Raw genomic sequence first — 23,347 nt, forward strand, 5'->3', positions numbered from 1 at the left:
AGCGGGGAAGAAGCCTTTGAACTGGACCGGAAGTCACTCCATTCCAAGATCACTGATAGGCACAGGGTAATGTGTGGGTGTTCGATTTTTCTAACAGGCTGTAAATGGTGATCTGTCTCTGTGACAGGTTAAGGAGACCTAGGCTAAGGCCAATGGAGCTGGGCACCGACCACTTGGGGCCAAGACACTTTGGGGTGAGGGGATCTGAGGGGTTTTCCTGCACAGAGGTACAGAGAGGCGAGCTGGTGAGAGCAGAACATTCCAGAGGCTGCGACTATTTCTGCTCCAGAGGCCCGGGCCCGCCATCTTCTCAAACACGTGGTCTGACCCTTTTAGGCCTGAATAAATACGAGGGAGGAAGGAACAGGTGAGCCTGCTAGGTCTGCATCTGAATCCAATGAGTAAACCCAAGACTCCTATTCCCAAGCAAGCCTGCTCTGTCTTCCCGTGAAAGCCACGTGCAGATCTCCCTTGGTCTAGTGCTGGTGAAATTATCAGTCATCACCCCATGGAAAATCATTTCATTTCTTTTCTTTTCTTTTTTTTTTTTCACCCAGAAACTAGAACTGGCAGAATCACGAAACCCCAGGTCTTCAATGTTTTTTTACACATTCCATTAAACTCTATGCCCTTGAAATGCTCTCAGATAAATTTCTCTAGTAAAATAAGTTTGAATAACTCTTTATGTTACACATACCAGACGTAGTCTGCCTTAAAGGCTTTGAAAAGTTATACATGAAAATAAGGTTTAAACCAGCAGTCTCTAAACTTACTGACCCATAGACTCCACCTTGATGTGTCCCTCCCATCCCAACCTGGGGCACAGTGTTCTCTGAGAGACCTGAGGACTTTGGGCAGCTGGGGCTGGGGATTCAGGGCAAAGCCACAAGTTTGTGGAACGATGGCATTGCTGTCACTGGCCAGGACTGTACAATGACCGACTGCTCCCACCTTATGTCGGCTCCCCTACCACTGACCACATCTTTCTGAACACAGCCCCCCCCCCCCGGTGTAGACCCCGTAGTTTCATGTGTCAACAATAACTAAAGTACTTGAGGGGCAGAGTAGATCTCTGAATTTAAGACCAACCTGGTCTGTAAAGGGAGGTCCAGAATGGCTGAGTCTACACAGAGAACTCCTGTCTTGAAAACCAAACTAAACCAAACCAAACCAAACCAAACCAAACCAAACCAAATCAAACAAGCCAAGCCAAACCAAACCTCCTTCTACTAAGGAAGCTTCTCTGCCTTTGGGAGCCAGGTTTATGTCACAGGAGTGCTGATTTGTCCCTAGCCTAAGTCATGTCTTTAGACACTGCACTTGTGCTGTGCTTCCAATCCACTGTGGACCTTTATGCATGGCTTTGCTTCAGCTGCTGGTTCTTTCTGTCTTGGTTTCTTTATGACTAGGCCAACTGCTATTCAAACTGTAGGGCCCGTCTCCAACACCATCTCCATTCAGGAGCCTCCCCTAGCCTGTCTTTTAGGATACTGTGAATTCTGTAGGGACCTGTCGCTTAGCACACAACTCAAGACCAAGTTCTCAGCACAAAGGTAATTTATTTGCCTCAGAAAGACAGAGGATGGGGAATGAGAGACAAAGACAGGAGATGGAGGATGAGAGAGATGGGAAAAGGAGCAAGGGAGAGAGGGAAGAGAGGTATTTGTTGGGGGTGGGGTGGGTGACAAAGGACTGTCTCCAAATAGACAGAGACAGACATAGCCCTCAGGAAAATGGCAGTTTATAAAGGCAAAGGGTAAAACCTTGTGTTAGGATGCAGTGTTTCATTTTAATTGGCCATGTTAATTAGATGAGCCAAAGGGGGCCTTTGTTTGCTGGACTTCAATACTTTGATAGGTGGACCTTGGTGTCATCCTCAGGAGAAAGTGGTCAAATAGGGGCTAGACCTTGGTGGTTTTAGGAATGTAATCTAACAGTTCTTAGCAAGGCAGAGAAAATGGGGGAAAGGGCAAGGCTTCCCAGAGTCATGTTTGCCACGCCTGGGCTGGCTGGAGTCCCTCCACATTCTTTTCTCCATAGGAAATCACATGATATACTCATCATATCTATGATAACATAAGCCACAATGTATGACATTTATTAAACTTTGTTTTAAACCAATGAAAGGACTGTATTAGGCAGGCTATCCACTGTGCCTGGAACTAGATACTAAGATGATATAAAAATTTACTTCAGGGCTTGTGAAATGGCTGAACTCCAAGACTGATAGCATGAGTTTAATCCCTTAAACATACTCGGTGGAAGGAGGGAGCTGACTTCTACAAACTGCCCTCTGACTTCCATATGAGTGCCATGTCACGTGCCTTCTTACAAATAAATAAAAGCTAAAAATTCTCAATTCCACAAACTAGTCTTAATATCTGCCAAGCAATGGATCTTGCCAGAATATAAAGATCTTACAGCTGAAAGAAGAAAATAGAAACGTGATTGCCTCAAACTGTGGCCAAAGCCATAACTAAGGTTAGTGCAGACCTGTGGGAAAACCTAAAGAGGGCAGGCAATTCTGCTTTTGAAGGAAGCAGTAAGGCCTTCAAAGAGCAGGGACTTATAGTTGGGACTGAGGAAGAGCAGAGATTTTCAGACAGACTGAGTGGGTGTGGATGATGGAGGAGAGATGTCTGAGGTAGAGGGAACAACATACATCTGTGGAAGAAAGTGGAGAATCCTCCTGGATTTACCAAAAAAAAAAAAAAAAAAAAAAAAAAAAAAAAAAATGTAGAGCTTGATCTTGGGAGGGGGCATAAAAAGGGAGAAGTTAAGGAGATGAGGCTGGGTAGAATCCAGACTCACACCTTAAAGTGTCTTTGCAAATAGCCAAACATTCTGCAGGGAAGCAGGATGCTAGCTCTGGGTCTGTGTCAACTTGACACAAGCTAGAGTCATTGGGAGAGAAGGAGGGAGCCTTGGTTGGGCCACTGCCTTCATAAGGTCTAGCTGTAGGCAAGCCTGCTTGCATTTTCCTAACTACTAACTGGTATATGAGAAGGCCCAGCTCATTATGGGTAGTGCTGTACCTGGGCTGGTGGTCTTAGTTCTATAAGAAAGCAGGCTGAGCAAGCCATGAAGAACAAGCCAGTAAGCAGCACCTCATGGCCTCTTCATCAGCTCCTGTCTTCTGGTTCCTTCCTTGTTTGAGTTCCTGTCCTGACTTCCTTTAATGATGAACAGTGAATGATGTGGAAGCATAAGCCAAATAAACCCATTCCTACCCAAGTACCTTTGGTTATTATGTTTTATCATAGCAATAGTAACCTTAAGACGGAGGAGCTGGGAGAGCACATTAGAAATGAGTTCTTCTGCACAGTGGGACATAGTGAAGGACCAGCGTATGACAGTGAGGGTATGGAAGGGAAAAAATGTTCAGGAAGTAAAAAGAGTAAATCAGAAAGGAAGACAGATTATGGGGAACTGGAGAGAACTTTGACATCAGCAGTCTGGTTCCCTTACTTACTAAATGTATGGCCACAGATAAGCTATTTGACTTGGATCTCAGGCTTCACTGGGAAGGTAGAGAGATGACAACATCTCTTTGCAGTCCCATCATAATTGTTGAATGAGATAATGCATATCAAGTCTGGACACTGTAGGCACTGATGACGATGGTCAGGATTCGAGAACAGGGCAGATACAGATGAAGGGAAGGAATTTGTTAAGAGGGAGTTGTGGTGTCTTCCAGATAAAGGGATGAAGAAAGAGCTAAATTTACTAGATTAAGCAACTAGACATTTGAGCCTTTGTGTGGCCTTTGAATGGAGTTTTCTGTGAAGCAGACAGCCATGCATGAGGTTTAAGAGGGAGAAGCATTCAACTGGAGGTGCTACGAGTAGTTGAAGTCATGGAGCTGAATGAGGGTCCCAGGGACAGCATATGCATAGAAAGCAGGGAGCAAGGTTGAGGATAACATCCCTCACTACAGTTCAACCACGGACATCATGGGGCAGAGATTGAAGAGGCATTCCCAACAATGCCAGGGAAACTAATTCATAGGTAAGGAAGCAGGAGGCCATAGATTAGATACAGTGGGTGCAGCAATCCTAGAAACCTCCAAGGCAAAGTGGAATGAGAACCAGTGAACAGAAAAGAGAGACCCAGATTCTAGTGTTGGGTAAAGAGAGATTTCAAGCAAGGGGCAGACTCAGATTGCTGGTCACTGGAAGTGACTTTGTGGTCACTGTGGCTCCACTGGTGAGAATCTAGTGGATGGGATTCTAGTCTGGAGTGTGACAGAGGACCTCAGAGGCATTCTATTTCCTACATCCCAGACTGGGAAAGTCCCTTGTGTGCCCTGAAGCCAGACTTGTGGGCTCCTTTCACCGACATCCTAACCTCATTGGGGGAAATCCTACTGACTGGCAAGACAGTCTCAGGAAGCAGCAATTTCCAGCAAACATCTCAGGATAATGCAGCCACTCAGTAATTATGGGAGACTCCAGGCCAGACAAAAACGACTTCATGAGCAGTAGGACTTCCTCCTGAATTTCCCTGTTTGACTCAGTTCCTAGGCAAGCATTCAAGATACCAACAGTTTCAGAGCTAGCAAGAGGGTGGAGGCTGACTGACTGCTGACCTTTCCACCCTAAAAGGCCAGTGGTCAATCCTTAGCCCCTCCCCCCGTAAGTTACAGCAACTCACTTTATAAATTCATGTTCATGAATCTCATATCCTTTCCTCTCAACCACCTGGAGCTTCACACATAACAAATCGAATTTTCCCATAGACAATGAGTTCCAATTGTAATGAGGCTACTTGTGTAGTCCATGAAACCTTTCTGATTATATGCATATTTCTGTTTGGGGCTACTAGAATCCATGATAGAATCATATCTTGACCTTTCTCAGAGTCAGAACTCCTCACATAGAACTAGCTGTGCTCCACTATGAGTTATGAAGGTGATCTTGGATGGAAGGTGGTGTGGCAGGAAACAAGACTATATTTGGAGACTTTCAGCACATAGTATGTGACAATCATCTTGAAATATTGTGAGAGGAGCTTAGAGCCACATAGTGCTCTCGCAATCTTTTAAAAGGAATACAGTCCATAAAGTTTTATTGTGGCCTGGATGCCCAAAGCTGAGGCCTTTCCCTTGTTTGTCCACAAGGAGCTCAGAGCACACGTGCCTCATTTTGTCCTTGGGGTGAGGTTGTACTGGCTGAGGTTTTAGGTTTGTTGAGAGCCGTGGGGGTTGCTCAGCTCTGATGAGTGATGGAACACTGTGGTCAAGAAGGAGGAACCAGGGAGAACCAGATAAAAAACCTGGATGATGATGATGATGAAGAAAAGATGATGCCTCATTCACCACGGGAAGCCAGTGAGTGTCTGGGATGGTAACTGACATTTACCACGGGAAGCCAGAGAGTGTCTGGGATGGTAACTGACATTCACCACGGGAAGTCAGCGAGTGTCTGGGATGGTAACTGACATTTACCACGGGAAGCCAGTGAGTGTCTGGGATGGTAACTGACATTTACCACGGGAAGCCAGCGAGTGTCTGGGATGGTAACTGACATTCACCACGGGAAGTCAGCGAGTGTCTGGGATGGTAACTGACATTTACCACGGGAAGCCAGTGAGTGTCTGGGATGGTAACTGACATTTACCACGGGAAGCCAGCGAGTGTCTGGGATGGTAACTGACATTTACCACGGGAAGCCAGCGAGTGTCTGGGATGGTAACTGACATTTACCATGGGAAGCCAGCGAGTGTCTGGGATGGTAACTGACATTTACCACGGGAAGCCAGTGAGTGTCTGGGATGGTAACTGACATTCACTACGGGAAGCCAGCGAGTGTCTGGGATGGTAACTGATGTCTGCTCCCTCTGCAGTGCCTTCTGAAGAAGACAGGTTGGCACTAACTTTGCCCTTGAACAGACAGAGAAATCATGAGTAAACTAAATAGAATAGCTTTAATAAGATCTCCCTCTCCTTTATTTTCTTTGTCTATTAAAGAAGGTGCTCTGTATTTCAGTTTCTACGGGTCAAGGGCTAAGTCATAAAATACTGATTTGTGGACTGATCAAAAGAAAACATGGGTTAAATGATTAAACTGATATGCAGTTTCTAAGGAAGTGGCTCTGGTCTGCTAGAGAGAGTGTCTCAGTAGATTACAGAGCTGTCCATTCACATCCACCACTGACTCTGAGTCCTTCTTCCTCAGCTTCCCTTCGCCTCAGGACCCTCTCTCAAGCTGAGGCTGAAACTCAGCTAGTTCCTGCCATAACTCTTAGCGATGGACTGTAACCTAAAATTTGTAAACCAAATAAACTCATTTTCCCCCTCCCCTATCTTGTTTCGGTCAAGATATCTTATCATGTCAACAGAAATGAAACCAGATCACCTTATACCAGAGCTATTAGGGGAACTTCAAAAACACAGATGTTCACGTTTCAACCCAAAGACTGCATTTTTAAAAACACCCTTGGTGATTCAGAAGCAAAATTAGATTGGGCTGGGGAGCGCCTACTTTATTTGATCCTCTGTGCTATGCTTTGGTAGATGGGGAGTGAGGAAGAGGGGGTTGGATGTATCCAAGGAAACAGAACCCAGCATATGTTTGTATAGTAGAAGAATCAGCTTTCATTTCATGGAAAGTGGAGGGAGATAATCTTGGCTTGTTCAAGAGAATAAGCTGAAGGTTATATTAGCCTCTGACTTGCTGTTGAGCTGTAGGAGTTGCAGAACCAGCCAGAGGAAATGCTCATGGAGTCAGAAGCCTGATCCACAGAGTTCCCATAGATCCAAGATGGGTAGTGTTTCATATATGCTACACACCTTCTTACCTGCTCAGGGCAGACAATGCTACCATGACACCCTTTCCTGTTGAACAGAGAACCATGCCTTGTCAAAGCTCCATTGAGAAACTTTCCTCACTCTTTCTACCATCAATGTTCCAGTATAGCCTTAACTTTTGTAGGGTACTTGAGGATGGTTCAGGTTGAGTTCAGGTATCGAGTTATACCTCTTCTCTTTCTTCCACCTTGGTGGCTGTAATCATTCCCTTAACGTTAACACTCATGGGATGGAAGCTCACAACTTTTATTGTTTCCACTACAGCACCCCTCTTCTTGAACTTGACCTGCATAGACGCTGAGCCAGAGAATGCCTGGAAGATCAAGTTATCTAAACACCAGCAGATAGGATGAAATGCTTTTGAGTGCAATTTTTTTGAGGACAGGATCAGGATGTTTTGATACAGGATCTTACTAGGTAGTCCAGGCTGGTCTTAAATTCACAGTCCTCTTGCCTCACCTTGGTGAGTGTTGGGATTACAGGCATGTGTGTTCATGTCTGTCTGAGGACAGGGATCTTCATATATTTCCAGATTACTTACCAGTCTGGCTGGGTATTGAACATAGCAAATGCTAGGCAAAAATGCCTTTCTTTCTTTTTTTCTTTCTTTCTTTCTTTCTTTCTTTCTTTCTTTCTTTCTTTCTTTCTTTCTTGCTTTCTTTCTTTCTTTCTTTCTTTCTTCTCCCTCTTTCTTTCCCTTTCTTCCTTTCTTTTCTTTCTTTGAGATTTTGTTTAAGATTTATTTATTTATGTATACAAGTGCTCTATTCACATGTGTGCCTGCATGACAGAAGAGGGCATCAGATTCTATTACAGATGGTTGTGAGCCACCACGTGGTTGCTGGGAATTGAATTCAGGACCGGTGCTTTTAGTTGCCAAGCCATCTTTCAGGCCCTAAGTTGTTTGCTATTTTTTTCCCACTTTTTCTATGCATAGCCCTGTGTATCTTGAAACATTCTGTAGACCAAGCTGGCCTTGAACTCAGAGATCTTTTGGCCTCTGCCTTTCAAGTGCTGGGATTAAAGGTATGGGCCAACATTGTCTGGCTAATTTCATATATTTCCTTGGATTTATATGCAATTCTGCCATTACCAAGCATTGCCAGAGCATCTTCTATACTCCTGTGTGCCTTATTCCCTGTCTTTCTCAGAATGGGGTGTGGTAATATGTTATGCTGGTGGATTCCAAGGCACCATGTCTAAAATTTATACCCTTACATTACCTCTTCTTTGGGAACGCAGTATGTACCTGTGATTTGATTTAATTAGTATAACATGGTTGAAGTTCTCCTGTGCCAATTTCAGATATTATTCTTTATATATTATTTATTCTTGAGAATTTTATATGTATATACAATGAAATATGATACTATCCACCCTTATTTTCCCTCATATATACCCACCATGTTTCCCTTTTAGCTTCATTTCTTCTTTTGTTTGATAGCCCACTAATTTCAATCAGCCATATACATATATATAAATATATATAGTGTAAATATAAATATATATGTATAAATATATACTTCTGTAACATGTATACATATATACATATGTATAAATATAATATAACTGTGTATGTATGTATATACATACACACATTTTAATACAGTTTTTTACATTGTGGTGACCCCAACCATAAAATTATTTTCATTGATAACTATAACTTTTCTACTGTTATAGATCATAATGCAAATATCTGGTATGCAACCCCTGTGAAAGGGTCATTTGATCCCCAAAGGGCTCATCACCCTCAGGTTGAGAACCATTGGTTCAGACTGAAGCCACCTACGAGGGCAGAGCTGCTTCCCTTGGAAGCTGGCACTTACTTCACTTGCTTCCCACTCTCTTCCTCTGTTCTCCAATAGCAGATACTTAGCTGCCAGCTTAGTTAGCTATATGCTTGGAACTGAAACAGAAAGACACAAGTCATAAGACCTGCCACTCTGTGACTACATGTTGACAGAACTGAGAATGACCTCACAGGTCCCAGCAGTCTGCTGTGTTTTTGTTTGTTTGAGACTGCTCAAAATTGCGACTTCCCAGGAGCTGTAAACTACCCGGGACTCATCTTTCTTTGCTCACTCTCGGTCTCATCTGAGCACAGTAGAGGTAGTGGGTTGTGTTTTTCCTATTTTTGAATGGAAACCTTTGGGTAAACCTTCAAACATAAGGGCAGAAAGAAAGGATGAGCTGCAGAGGAAACCTGGGATGGGGAGGTCCCACTCGGCCTTGAAAGGGAATGAATGACGAAGCACAGGAGACGGAGCACAGGAGCTCGGCTCCAGAAGACCGAGGGTGCACATCAAGCTTGAAGGTAGCATTAGAAGCAGACCTATGGAGTGGTTGGCTTCAGCAATGGGAAATCCAAAGCTGTCTATAACTATGACTTATCTGCAAAGAGCATTAATTGTGAATGGTGACTTCCATTGTGCAGTGAACCATGTGTATTTCTCTGTCTCTGTTTCTGTCTCTGTCTCTCTGTCTCTCTCTGTCTCTCTGTCTCTCTCTGTATCTCTGTCTCTCTCTGTCTCTCTGTCTCTGTCTCTCTCTCTCTCTCTCTCTGTGTGTGTGTGTGTGTGTGTGTGTGTGTGTGTGTGAGAGAGAGAGAGAGAGAGAGAGAGAGAGAGAGAGAGAGAGAGAGAGAGGTGGGGGAGGAAGAGAGGCCTTTCATAGAGCACAGCTGGCTTCCTTTGCACTGTAGAGGTCTTTACAATTATGCGTTCTTCTTTACTTGAATCCACATAGCCTAAGTATCTGTAGATTTAGAAGTCATGAAACTAGGACTGGACATGATGGTATACGCCTTTTCAGGAGACAGAGGCAGGTGGATTTCTATGACTTCGAGACCAGCCTGGTCTACAGAGTGAGTTCTAGAACCACAGGGCTACACAGTGAAATGCTGTCTGGACACCCTCCCTCCCCGTTTCCGTGACTTTGTTTGCTGGTCCACCTAGAGGCTGAAGCTGCTGGTAAAGTAAGACATTGTTTATGTAAGATGGAGCTGGGTTTCCAGGTGCAATCTTAAATAAGAAAATTCCCTGTAGGTAACAGAAATAAGAAATATAAACAAAAACCATTGAGGAGACCTTGGCATATAAGGATGTGGTATTCACAGGTAATACTTAAGGTCCTAGCACATAAGAGGGAGAGAAGAAATGCTAGAGTGATTAGTGTTGGAATGCCAATGTCTCTACTATGGGAACTATGCTCAGCTTTCTATTGTGGTTCTCAGCTTCTTTTTATCTTTGTTTGAGATAGGGTTTCATGCAGCCCTTGCTGGCCTAGAACTTGTTATGTAAACAGGAATGACCTTGAACTTCTGATCATCTTGCCTCAATCTCCTTTTTTAAAAAAAATTAAACAACTTTATTTAAAAAAAAAGAGATAAATGTACAGATTTAAAAAGCATTTTTGTATAAAACTATATGAATATATTTTTGTCAGTACTTGATTTTTTAAAGGTTTGATAGTATGCATTGAAATCTTACTAGTTACAATGAGAATAAAGTACATGTAAAACAAAACATAACATGGAAATAGTCAAAGTTTTCTTGGTGTGTAAAGATTAAACATAATGATTTTTAAATTCCAAGAATTGCCACAAGGCTATCTTCTTAGCTCTTGAATTATTAATGATTTAATGCCTAGTTGTACCCCACACTGAGAGGGTGCTATACACTTATTTATTTATTTATTTTTCTAAGAAGAACTGAGGCTTCCACTTTTTGGCCTCCTTTCTTTTCAGCTTTATATGGTATGTGAGTTGTTTCTTGGGTATTCAGAGCTTTCTGAGGCTAGTATCCAATCATCAGTGACTGCATATTATGTTTGTTCTTTTGTGACTGGGTTACCTCACTCAGGATGATAGTCTCTAGTTCCATCCATTTGCCTAGGAATTTCATAAAGTCATTGTTTCTAATAGCTGAGTAGTTACATTGTGTAAATATAACACAATTTCTGTATCCATTCATCTACTGAAGGACATCTGGGTTCTTTCCAGCTTCTGACTATTATAAATAGAGCTGCTATGTACATTGTGGTGCATGTATCTTTGTTGTATATTGGAGTATCTCTGGGGTATATGCTCAGAAGTGGAATAACTGGGTCTTCAGGTAGTACTATGTCCAATTTTCTGAGGATCCACCAGACTGATTGTGCCTCAGTCCTAAATGTTGGTATTACAGCTGTGTGGCATTGAACCCAGGGTGACTGAGCTCGGAGTCAAAGCACTCCACTGACCTACTTTCTTCCCAGCCCTTTAGTCTGCAGACTTAACTGGATATTTCTTTGCCTTGGTACGTCTTTCTCAGTGGCCAACGTTCAGGATAGGATCTGAACCTTATCAATAATTCCTACCTAGAATCTATAGACAGGTCAGTTTATAAGGGAAGGGTAAAATAGGAAGCCTTTTATTGGCCGGATATTTAGGGAGGGATGTGAACATTGACAGCAGGAGTCATAGTTTCTCAAAGTTTTTTTCTTAAAATACAGTGTGTTTGGCTTCAGGGTTTCTGACTCACCCTTATACCAGACAATCTATCTCCAGACTAATATATTCCCATGAGTATCTGGGGGAGACCAGCTCATTTTCCTCCTACAGTATCTATAGAAACGTCTGTTCTAGCTTGTTAGAAAGTCAAAACAATGACCTGTCAAACCATCATCTCTTCTGGTGAAGGACACATTCCTGTTGGCTGATGAACACCCTTCCCTAAGGGTTCACTCTGGACTGCCTGTGTGTTTGTGGAGCTGTGAATTGATTTTGATGACGCTGTAAAGAGCCTCTTACATCCTAGTTTATTTAACCTTCTCACACGAATAACAAGACTTCTCTGGGGAAATCACAGAACGACTACTGACTCATAAGCCAGCAATGAGCCCTGGAAACAGGAAGCAAAAGAATAGAGTCTCTAAAGCAATTTCACTCCCTTAGCTTAGGTCACAAAGCATTCTAGAAAACATCCTGCATGTGGATTGGGCAGACTGGGCTCACCTCACAGTCATGCAAGGTACTCTGTGCACTGGGTCAGTGACTTTGTCATCTTCTATTAAAGTGGGCATGAGAGTACCTGTCCTGCCGGCTGCATGCCATCCTTAAGAGGTCAAACAAGAGTAATGGAGTATAAGACACATTCACGGGCATGTGCAGCTTGATCACTACCCAAACAACAAGCAACATATCCCAGAGTTTGTGCATGACAGAGAACTCATACCCAGAATTCAGTGTATTGTACCTACAAGGGCCTTTATTGGCGTTGCACTCACTGGTTTTTTTTTTTTTTTTTTTTTTTTTTTTTTTTTTTTGGACATACAGAAGTAAGTCCAATTCTCTTCTGGAAGAAGAGCTCTCAGGTGTCCAGAAGCAGTTCTGCTCCTCGATACATACAGAGTAGCCTCTAAGCCTGCTCACAACCAAAGCATTTCCTTTCCCTGAACTGTCATGGCTATTGTTCTTTAAAGGTACTTTAAGTAATTTATGGCCCTTAGCATCTTTTGTCTGGTCTTGAAGGTGGCGTTTAAGATAGTCTGGAAAGGAACAATGAAGTGGCAGTCACCTCCTCTATTCCAGATGCCGTGCTTCTAATAAATGCACCAATTTGTGAATTAGCTTCTTTGGTGGCTATAGCCCAGTGGTGCATTTCCTCTATAATCTTGACTGTAAATATAGAGCCTTCAGAGGACTGTTTCCTTTCAACCAGTTTAGTCTGCTGGGATCCAATGCAAAGATTCTCAAATCTCACCAGGACTTAAGGTCTACCCACCCTTACTTTTCCTCATCCCTTCCCTATTTCCTGATTCCCTGGGTCCTTATTTTTTTCTTCAGCCTAGACCTTTGGGACACCATTTTGATCACTCCCTTGAATATAAATCAATTCCTTTCTTTCTAGAAAAATCCCACACCTGGTGCATCTGTCTTGTCTCTTCTCTTCAACTACCCGCTCTGCCTTCACTTTCTTCCCACGGTCTTCTCTGCCTTTCAAAGCCTAAGCAACTCCAGGATGCATTTGACCGGGGATCCTCTAGTTTCCTTGAACTTCTGCTTCCACCATTTCCCCTTATGAACCTTCTCCTTTCTGTAACATCCATCCTATCCCACTAAACCGCAGTATAATTTTATCTCTTTTCAAGGGAGAAGGAAACATGTTTTGTGTGCATTGTTCACTGAGTTTTACAAGCTTTGCTTTGCCCAGCACATGGACAACATTACTGGACCTCCCTGCTGTAGCATGCAGCAGGTCTGGGTGGCCATGGTGGCTGTCAGAATGGGCAAGAGAGGAGGTCAGAGCTGCCAGCGTTATGCGTTCTAGTGAACACATGAGCTCTCATAAATCTAGAAGGCTTGGATCTGGGACATCAGCTCCATTGGCCTATTAACATCCCTGTAACCTGACCTAACAGGGGTGAGGGTGTGTGTGAAGACAAACATGGTGTCTTTCTTTCCAAAGCTATTTCATTGAGAAGGTAACATCTTTACATCAGAAAAAGAGTGTCTGGATTCATGAAAACTACTCTGAGCAGCATAAAACCAAGAGAATTTACTTCTTGGAACAACAGAAACCTAGCTACTTCCACATCACAGTGCCTTTTTGAAGGTGATCCTGGAGAAGGGCCCACATGGCTTCCAGATTTTCAAGTGCATGAGTCAGGTTGAAATTGTCACAGCACCCAAAAGCATCTATTTATAGCCTCTTTTGTAATTCTTCCAAAGCCATGACACTTTTTAGGTACTCCTTCCAAAAGGGACAGCATGGTCCACTTACTTGTCTGTCACAGCCTGCATAAATTCATCCAACAGGTCATCATACTCCTTCCCACGAACACGCTGGTGTTTTAGGCCGATGTACAGAGGATCTCTGAGAAGCTCCTGGAATAGAGAGCATCCACTTACTAAACCCACTCCATACTTCTTACTTCTTGTTTTCTGTGAAGCAAGATTGAGGTTTATTGGGGAAGAACCAGAGGTAGGAGGACAGAAGATCATAGGGCACTGCCTCTGTTTCCCTACCTCTACCTAAGGGCAATCTCTGGAAGGGTCTGGAGGCCAGGTCTCTGTCTGAGGGTGCATTCCTGTGAAATCCCATTTTTAGGAATGAATAATGCTTTGAGGTAGAGGAGCCTCCACTGAACTCTGTTTCAAGCTCTGTCTGTAGACTCTGGGTTTATTTCAGGGTTTCTTAATAGGGTCACTAGTAACACTTTCGCTTGATTTAGCTATTAATCTGAGAGATGACTGGTACATTATAGAATATTTAGCAGCATTTCCAACCTATACCCACAAGGATCCAGCAACAGCTCCACTTGTGACCATAAAAATGTCTTCAGACATTGTTACAGATATTCCTGAAGGTAGAAATGCTCCTGGTTGAGAACCTCTGAAGCTGATTACAGGTAGCATTTGCACTGGTGAATGGGAGATCTTGCCCCCATGCAACTTATAAAACATTCGCTCATCTTAGTTTAAATAAAATCTTACCTGCCAGATATCTCACACATCGCTAAGTGTTGGAGATGTGGAAGTAGAATTACATAACTAGAAATCTCATTGAAAAAGAATGCCTACCTTAGCCCTTTGCCCTTAGGCCTTAGTTCCAGCAGCCACATGCACATTGGGTCTTTTCTTGTTTGCATTGGTCTGACAAGCTTCTCCCACTGGACTTTCTACTTCATCCACACCCCATTTGTCAGCAGATTGATTCATGCACAACACATTTATTTATTAATTAGCTAATTTTAATATCCATAGAAGCTCCATCATATAAGAGCAAAAAATAAAAAAATAAAAAACTCTCAAAAAACGATAATGTCTGTTAATTGGCAAATCTAGACAAATCTCAAGACATATGCTGTGAATGAAAGTCACCCTCAAATGACTACATGCCACCTGATTTCATCCATAAGTGTCCTTGAAGTGACAAAACCATAGAGATGAAGACCAATCCTCAGAAGTCAGGGTGAGGAAGAGGAAATGTGGGTATGGTTATAAAAGGGTAGCATGAGGTATCCCTGTATAAAACTTTCCCATAGATTAACTGCCTTAGTGGTGCAGGAATATATACAATGTATAGAACTGAACTGCTACAGTGGAAGAAAACTGGGTAACTGGTATAGGAGCATGTGGTGATTTGAACGAGGAATCCCGTATAAGCTCACAGACTTGAACACCACAGTTTTGGTGACTTTGGAGGGTGTAGAACCCTTAGGGAGTAAAACCTTGCTGAAGGAAGCATATGACTAGGGTTGGGATTTGAGATCTGTATTCATGTTCCTTTTCCTGTTTCCCTTCCCATGCTTCCTGTGTGCAGATAGAATGTTATTGCCAGCTTCCTGCCCTGCCCCACTGTCTGGAACAGCTGCTTTTGGTAATGGTATGTTATCACAGAAGCAATATTTTAAAATAAGGGTCAAAAGTAAATAAGATGGTGTCAATGCATGCACAACTAATGGAATAAAATGCCGTGTGTAAGCTGAACAATGTTCTACTCAATGATATCATGGTCAAAGAAGAAATAAAGAAATAAATTAAGGATTTTCTAGAATTTAATAAAAATTAAAGCACAACATACCCACACCTATGGGATGCAATGAAAGCAGTACTGAGAGGAAAACTCATAACTCTGAGTGTCTCCAAAAAGAAACTGGAGAGAGCATACACTAGCAACTTGACAGCACAGCTGAAAGCTCTAGAACAAAAAGAAGCAGATACACCCAAGAGAGGTAGACGGCAAGAAATAATCAAACTCAGAGCAGAAATAGACCAAATAGAAACAAAAAGAACCATTCAAAGAATCAACAAAACCAACAGCTGGTTCTTTGAGAAAATTAACAAGATTGATAAACTCTTAGCCAGACTAACTAGAGGGCAAAGAGAGTATTCAAATTAACAAAATCAGAAAGTGGAGACATAACAACTGAAACTGAGGAAATTCAAGAAATCATCAGATCCTACTACAAAAGCCTATACTCAACAAAACTGGAAAATCTTGAGAAAATGGATAAATTTCTAGACAGATATCAGATACCAAAGTTAAATCAGTATCAGATAAGCCATCTAAACAATCCCATAACACCTAAAGAAATAGAAGCAGTTATCAAAAGCCTCCCAACCAAAAAAGCCCAGGACCAGATGGATTCAGTGCAGACATTTATTGATGACTTAATACCAATACTCTCCAAACTATTCCACAAAACAGAGTTAGATGGAACACTACCTAACTCATTTTTTGAGGCCACGATAACTCTCATTCCTAAACCACACAAAGACCCTACAAGGATAGAGAACTTCAGACCAATCTCACTTATGAATATTGATGCAGAAATACTCAACAAAATCCTTGCAAACCGAATCCAAGAACACATCAAAATAATTATTCACCATGATCAAGTAGGCTTCATCCCTGTGATTCAGGGATGGTTTAATATAAGGAAATCCATCAATGTAATCCACCATATAAACAAATTCAAGGAAGAAAACCACATGGTCACCTCACTAGATGCTGAGAAAGCATTTGACAAAATTCAACACCCCTTTATGTTGAAAGTCTTGGAAAGAACAGGAATCCAAGGCCCATAACTAAACATAATAAAACAGTATACAGCAAACCAATAGCCAACACGAAATTAAACGGTGAGAGACTTGAAGCAATCCCACTAAAATCAGGGACTAGACAAGGTTTCCCACTCTCCCCTTACCTATTCAACATAGTATTGGAAGTCCTGGCCAGAACAATTAGCAAAAGGAAATCAAAGGGATACAAACAGGAAAGGAAGAAGTAAAAATATCACTGTTTGCAGATGACATGATAGTGTATGTAAGTGACCCCAAAAATTCCACCAGAGAACTTCTACAGCTGATAAACAAATTCAGCAAAGTGGCTGGATATAAAATTAACTCAAACAAATCAGTAGCCCTCCTCTACTCAAAGGACAAATATGTGGAGAAAGAAATTAGGGAAAAGATACCTTTCACGATAGTCACAAACAACATGAAATACCTTGGTGTAACCATAACTAAGCAAGGGAAGGACCTGTATGACAGGAGCTTCAAATCTGTGAAGACGGAAATTGAAGAAGACCTCAGAAGATGGAAAAATCTCCCATGCACATGGATTGGAAGGATCAAAATTGTAAAAATTGCCATCTTACCAAAAGCAATCTACAGATTCAATGCAATCCCCATCAAAATTCCAACTCAATTCTTCATAGAGTCGGAAAGAGCAATTTGAAAATTCATCTGAAATAAAAAATAACCTAGAATATCAAAATATATTCTTAATGACAAGAGCCTTCTGCAGAAATTACCATCCCTGACATCAAACTATATTATGAAACAACTGTGTTAAAAACCACATGATACTGGTACAGAGATAAGCAGGTAGATCAATGGAACAGAATAGAAGATCCAGAAATGAACTGTCACACATATGGTCACTTGATTTTTGACAAAGGAGCTGGAAACATTCAATTGAAAAAGGGCAGCCTCTTCAACAAATGGTGTTGGCTCAACTGGCACTCAGCATGCAGAAGAATGAAAATAGATCCTTTCTTATCTCCTTGTACAAAGCTCAAGTGCAAGTGGATCAAAGATCTGCACATAAAACTAGGTACACTGAAACTATTAGAAGAGAAATTGGGGAAAACCTTAGAACATATAGGCACTGGGGAAAATTTCCTGAACAGAACACCAATGGCTCATGCTCTAAGATCAAGAATCAGTAAATGGGACTTAATGAGATTGCAAAGTTTCTGTAAGACTAAGGACACTGTCAGGAAATTAAAATGGCAACCAACAAATTGGAAAAATATCTTTACCAATCCCACATCTGATGGTGATCTAATATCCAATATATACAAAGAACTCAATGAGTTAGACTCCAGACATTCAAACAATCTTATTAGAAATGGGGTACAGACCTAAACAAAAAGTTCTCAATTGAGGAATATCGAATGGCTGAGAAGCATCCAAGGAAGTTCTTGACATCCTTAGTCATCAGGGAAATGCAAATCAAAACAACTCTGAGATTCCACTTCACACCAGTCAGAATGTCTAAGATCCAAAACTCAGATGACAACAGATGCTGGTGAGAATACAGAGGCAGAGCAACACTCCTCCACTGTTGGTGGGGTTGTAAGCAGGTGCAACTACTCTGGAAATCAGTCTTGTGGTTCCTCAGAAAATTGGACATAGTCCTACCTGAAGATCCAGTTATTCCACTTCTGGGCATATACACCAAAGATGCTCTAACACACAATAAGGACATATGCACCACCATGTTTATAGCAGCCTTATTTATAATAGCCAGAAGCTGGAAAGGACACAGATGTACTTCAGTCGATGAATGGATACAGAAATTGTGTTATATTTACACAATGGAGTACTACTCACCTCTCAGAAACAATGACTTTATGAAATTCCTAGGAAAATGGATGTATCTAGAGAATATCATCCTGAGTGAGGTAACCCAGTCACAAAAGAACAGACATAATATACAGTCACTGATGATTGGATACTAGCCTCAGAAAACTCTGAACACTCCAGAAACAACTCACACACTATATGAAGCTCAAAGGAAAAAAAAAAAAAAAGGGCCAAAAAGTGGAAGCCTCAGTCCTCCTTAGGAAAAAAAAAGTGTATAGCACCCTCTCAGAGTGGGGTACACCTAGACCTTAAATTATGAATAACTCAAAAGCTAAGAAGATAGCGTTTTGGTAATTTTTGGTAGTTAGAAATCATTATGGTTATCTTTATACAACAAAAACAGCTTTTATGATTTTCATGTTATGTTTTGTTTTACATGTACTTCATGCTCATTGTAACTAGTAAGATTTCAATGCATACTATCAAACCTTTAAAAAAATCAAGTATTGACAAAATATATTCATGCTAAAATGCTTTTAATAATCTGTACATATATCTCTGTTTTCTTAAAGTTGTAAGAAAAAAATATTTAAAAATTGTCATGTGTTTATTGACCATTGGCACTCCTGATTCACAGTCTACTGAGGGCATGGATGGGTGAAGTGTCCCAGAGATGGACAGCAGTGAGTAGGGACACAGTGTGGAGAAGCAACTTGAAATGTGCATTGAGACTGTATTGTGAGGACAATGGTCAGGCCTGAAAACATGGTCAGATTCAAACAGCTTAGCTAGGTTTCCAGGCAGGGTGAGTACAAAGGTTGGAGGCTGGAGACCGAGTGTGTTTGGGAAACAGAAAACAACCATCTGCCTTAGCCTCTTGGGATTTCACATTATTGTGTCTAACACAACTGGAGCAAGAGCTCACTGACAAATTCCTTGCCACATCCCCAGCTGTTGCAGGATATGAAGGTAAGGGTGACATGAGTCAGGTTTGACCTCCGCCATGGCAGGCTGCTGAGACTCTGAGAAAGCTTTTATGACCTCCCGGGTCTTCCTCTTCTCTGTGCAATGGAGACAGTGCTGCCACACTCTGGGGACGGTGATTGCATGAGAGAATAGGAGAGAGCTTTTGAGTGACAACACCTGCTACCATGGTGGAAAGGTCTCCGATGTGCCCCATGCTGTGGCCTGTTTTACTGCAGCCACAGGAAGATGCTGAACTCTAGGCAGATTCTGTTGCAGGAAGGCAGCTGAAGGACCATTACCTATTCATAGTCTCTCCAGATAGCTTAATGATGAGATGAGGAGGATTAGGACAGAGCACCTTCTTAAATGAGGTCATTTGATAATCGTCTTTGCTTGGAGACTTGCAATCAGCCTTTTAATTAGACTCTTGTGGGGCTGTACTGCAGGCATAGTTCTTAAGTCTCCATTTTTCCTTCCCTCTTTCTATGAGTCTTGTCAACATTGTATAGTCTGAAGGCCCTAACCTCCAACTCCTGCTCTTCTCTTCATTCCTCTGGAGTTTCCCGTTATGAAGCTCTCACCCACATATTTCCAGGAGGTCTTGAGAAACAGGTTTCATTACTTATTATTCCTCTGTTATGAATGGAGCAGCAAGACAGAGAAGTTAAGCCACCTTCCCTAAGACCTTCGGTTAGTAGGAGCAACAGTCAGGATTTCACCGCGGAGTCCGTGCTCCGAACACTGAGACATGTGGCTTTTGTGGCTTTTTCGCTCGTCTGTAAGAACTGACATACCATTTAAGCCACTGACCCAGACCCATAGTGCAGCCCAGATTGCTGATGTAATGAGGCCCTGTCTCCATGCTTTCCCTTACGGTGGACATGTTCCCTTTCGAGACAGAATAAATTCTCCACTACATCAGCTCTTTTAGTTATCTATAGAAGAACAAGAAAAGTAATGAATAGTGATTCTAAAACCCTTTTGAGGGCATCTTTATATTTTAATTTTTAGAATACTTCAAAGCTAACTACAAAAATGGAGAAAACTCCCACACAGAGATAATGCTAAAGACAAACGTGTCTTATGCTTGCATAAAGCTTGCAAGAAGACATGTCCTCGCTGGGTCATTCTAGGATGTTGGAGTTCAGTGGTTTAAATAAACTGTCCAAACTCACAGAGCCAAGAGGAAGTGGCTGAGACCAAGCCTCCATCAGACTGATTCTCACTGTGGGTTCTTTCCTCCCCATCACTTGATCTTGTGGAGACCAAGGGACTAAGCTTCAGCTTCTTGTCTTCACCCTCTGTCTGTTTCTTGCCTAGAGAGGTTAGTACTAGCTGTCTAGATCCAGAAGATCCGGGTTTTTTGGGCTTTGGAATTGGATAAACCTGAACTGGAATTCACATCCTGCACTTAAGCCACAGGCTTTGGGCAAGAAATATAAATTTTCTGTTTTGTTATTTTACTCTCTGTTAAAAAGGGGCAAGAATGACTCTCGTCACATAATGTGATTTCTCGAGGAAAGGTTTGTTCCTTCTTCCTTTACATCTCCTCAGAGCTCAGCTGCACAGTGCAGCACACAGAGAACCTGTGAAATGTGTTAGCTGACGCGAGCTGTCAGAGCTTCACTCCTGGGCTAAGATGCCAGACTTAACATTTCAATATTGGCAATCACTCACTTCTGCTTCCTCCTAATGAATTTCTGGGGGTTATAAAGGTGACATGAGCTGTCTCGGGGTCACAAAACCCACTGGTCAGAATGGAAGGGAGAAAGTCATTATTTTAGAACAGGATAGGGACTGAGATTATTCATTTCCAAGCTATGTTGTGCACAATGTACCTGGTACCTTAGTAGTATTTGATAGTTACATCTTTTATCTCTGTTAGATGGTTACTAAATCCCTATTGAAACTGAATCATCAGTGATTAGAATTGTAGGTGAATGAGTTTACCCACAGAAGGCAAACTGTTACTGCTTTCTGTGTGATGGGAGATGGAGGGGTGAATACACCCCTGGGGTTGTTTGCCTAACTCTCCTTCCTAAGGCTTTCCTTAGAGACAAAATGTCATGGAAAACAAATAGGTTTTCCTCCTCTCACTTGGACATATCACAGAGGGTTGTACTTAAGAAGATAAATTTCCTGGCTGAAAAAATATTTACCTTGGACAGCAACAGGCACTTGAAGAGGACACGCAAAGCACCTGTGTGTCCAGGAGGTCATGGCATGGGGTCCACACCATGACCATTGCAACCTTCCCTCACTGTTCTTACGTCTATTGCTCATTTCTTGGAAAGTTAAATTAGGCTAAGAGAAAACTGCAAAGGCTCTGGGGGCAGTGTCCTCAGACATTCATGCAGAGTGAGCTCTCTGGTAGTACTGCACGATGAAGCTGAGTATTTTAGTCATGGAGACAATAAGTCTAAAAAAATAGAAGAAACTGCAAATCCCAGTACAGCAACTGACTCTTGTTCATTCCCACCAAAGCCTTCAAAGTCAAGGTTTCCGGCTCGGCTGTCAGTTTTCACCTGAGTCCACCTGATTAGCCTATCAGCATTCTCAGCTGCACAGAGGCTCCAGAGAGCCGTATAGCATCTCCCTCAGAGATGAATATAGGTTCAGGATTTTAGGCAGCAGAAGACTCTCAGGGCTCAGGAGGGCAACCAGAGAGCCAAGTATGTTGGGGTACTCCATGATACTCACTGTAGAGCATCATGTGAGTAGGGTTTTGGAACTAATTCTTAGGAAGCCATTTCTGGGCTACTTTTACTATGAGGAGTAAAGGAGTTGGTATGACATACTGTTTCTGGTCCCTTCTGCTTGGACAATGTGACCATTTTGTGCTTGGTCTCATCTACACACAGTCTTAAGTACATGGCTTCTCTCTCCTGAGGAGAACCTGGGTTGTCTGTTCCCACCCCACCCACTGCCATGGAATTGCAGCTCCATGTGTTTATTTTTCCATGTCCTTGGTGTTGTAGGTAAAAGTGACTCAGGCTCAGGGGTGCAGACAGCATATGTTTTCCTTCAACAGGAAGCTCAGAGGGAGGTTTTGACACTGAGTAAATTACTGTTGCCTTGGGAGATTTGTTTTCACAGAGGCATGCACACAAATAGTTGGGATATTTGGATGTTAGGCACCTCACAGCAGCATCCTCACTATACTGTGTTAGGCAGTGGAAGTGATAAAGTCACCATTTCCTCTCCTACAGCCAAGAATTGACCTCAGCAATATATATAATTAAAAAAAGCACATCATTTATTTATTTTATGTTTTTGAGTATTTTATAGACCAGTATTGTATTTACTTCATTTCAACCCCACAATCTCCCACCCCCAAACCTCTTGGTAGCCTTTAGCTGCCTATAGCTCTTCATCTATGGGTGGGGCCTTGGGAAAATTTCCCCAACTCACATTGGCATCTTAACTGATGTTGTCACTGTATATGTCTTACAGACAGATGCACATTTAACTAGGAGCTGTACTATGGGAAATGACAAAGCTAACTCATTCGAAGGGGGGACAAATCACATCTCCCTAGTGTTGGGAAATGACATAGCTTACTCATTCGAAGGGTGATAAATCATGTCTCCCTAATGTTGGTTCGCTTGGCAGTAGTGGATTCTCATACTTGGAGTTAAACACTCAGGGGAGAAACAGACACTTTGAGGAGATGTAATACATGACTCATTAAAATGATCCATTATGTGACAATGTTGGAACACCGACAACCAGACCATTTCACCCAAGTCTGGCTTGTTGGGCTCCCTCACGCCCAGCCGAATGCCCGACACCTACTAAACACTCAATAAACTTTGATTAAATAAGCAAAGGGAAAATGTTCACAAATAACCTTAATTGAAAAAAAGGAGAACAAAATTACAGGTGCATTATGATTACCACTAAGAAATATATACATCTATAGGTGCGCATGTCCTAGATAAACATTGTAAAGGTCCACAAGTGTAGTACTGTGGGGGAAATGCTATTACCTTATTTGAATAACATTCTAAAGTTTTAGTAATAAAAGTCAAGAGATGTTGACGGCCTGGGTGTGTAATGACAGGATCTCGGCTCTGATTAGAATCCCTTTGAGCCAAATAGACCCTAGAGCCTCAGTTTCTTGAAGTGGAAGAAGAAGGCAGTGACAGGGCCTTCTCTCCGTGTGGTATGATGTTCAAATTAGCTGTAAGGTCCTGGTCTCTGCTCGACACTTTTTT

The 23,347-nt window shown here is 42.1% G+C and overlaps 1 protein-coding gene across 2 annotated transcripts in view; it reads right to left on the reverse strand.

Annotated features, from left to right (window-relative positions):
- Positions 1-23,347, reverse strand: part of ME3 (malic enzyme 3) — a 172,068-nt gene that overhangs the window by 23,248 nt on the left and 125,473 nt on the right. For both annotated transcript variants that reach the window (XM_080913130.1, XM_080913131.1), the window contains one exon: positions 13,570-13,673. In XM_080913130.1, the coding sequence (XP_080769256.1) occupies positions 13,570-13,673 (104 nt within the window). The remainder of the gene's footprint in view (positions 1-13,569; positions 13,674-23,347) is intronic.

This window comes from Micromys minutus (genome assembly GCF_963924665.1).
Source record: "Micromys minutus genome assembly, chromosome: 2".
Classification (NCBI taxonomy): Eukaryota; Metazoa; Chordata; class Mammalia; order Rodentia; family Muridae; genus Micromys; species Micromys minutus.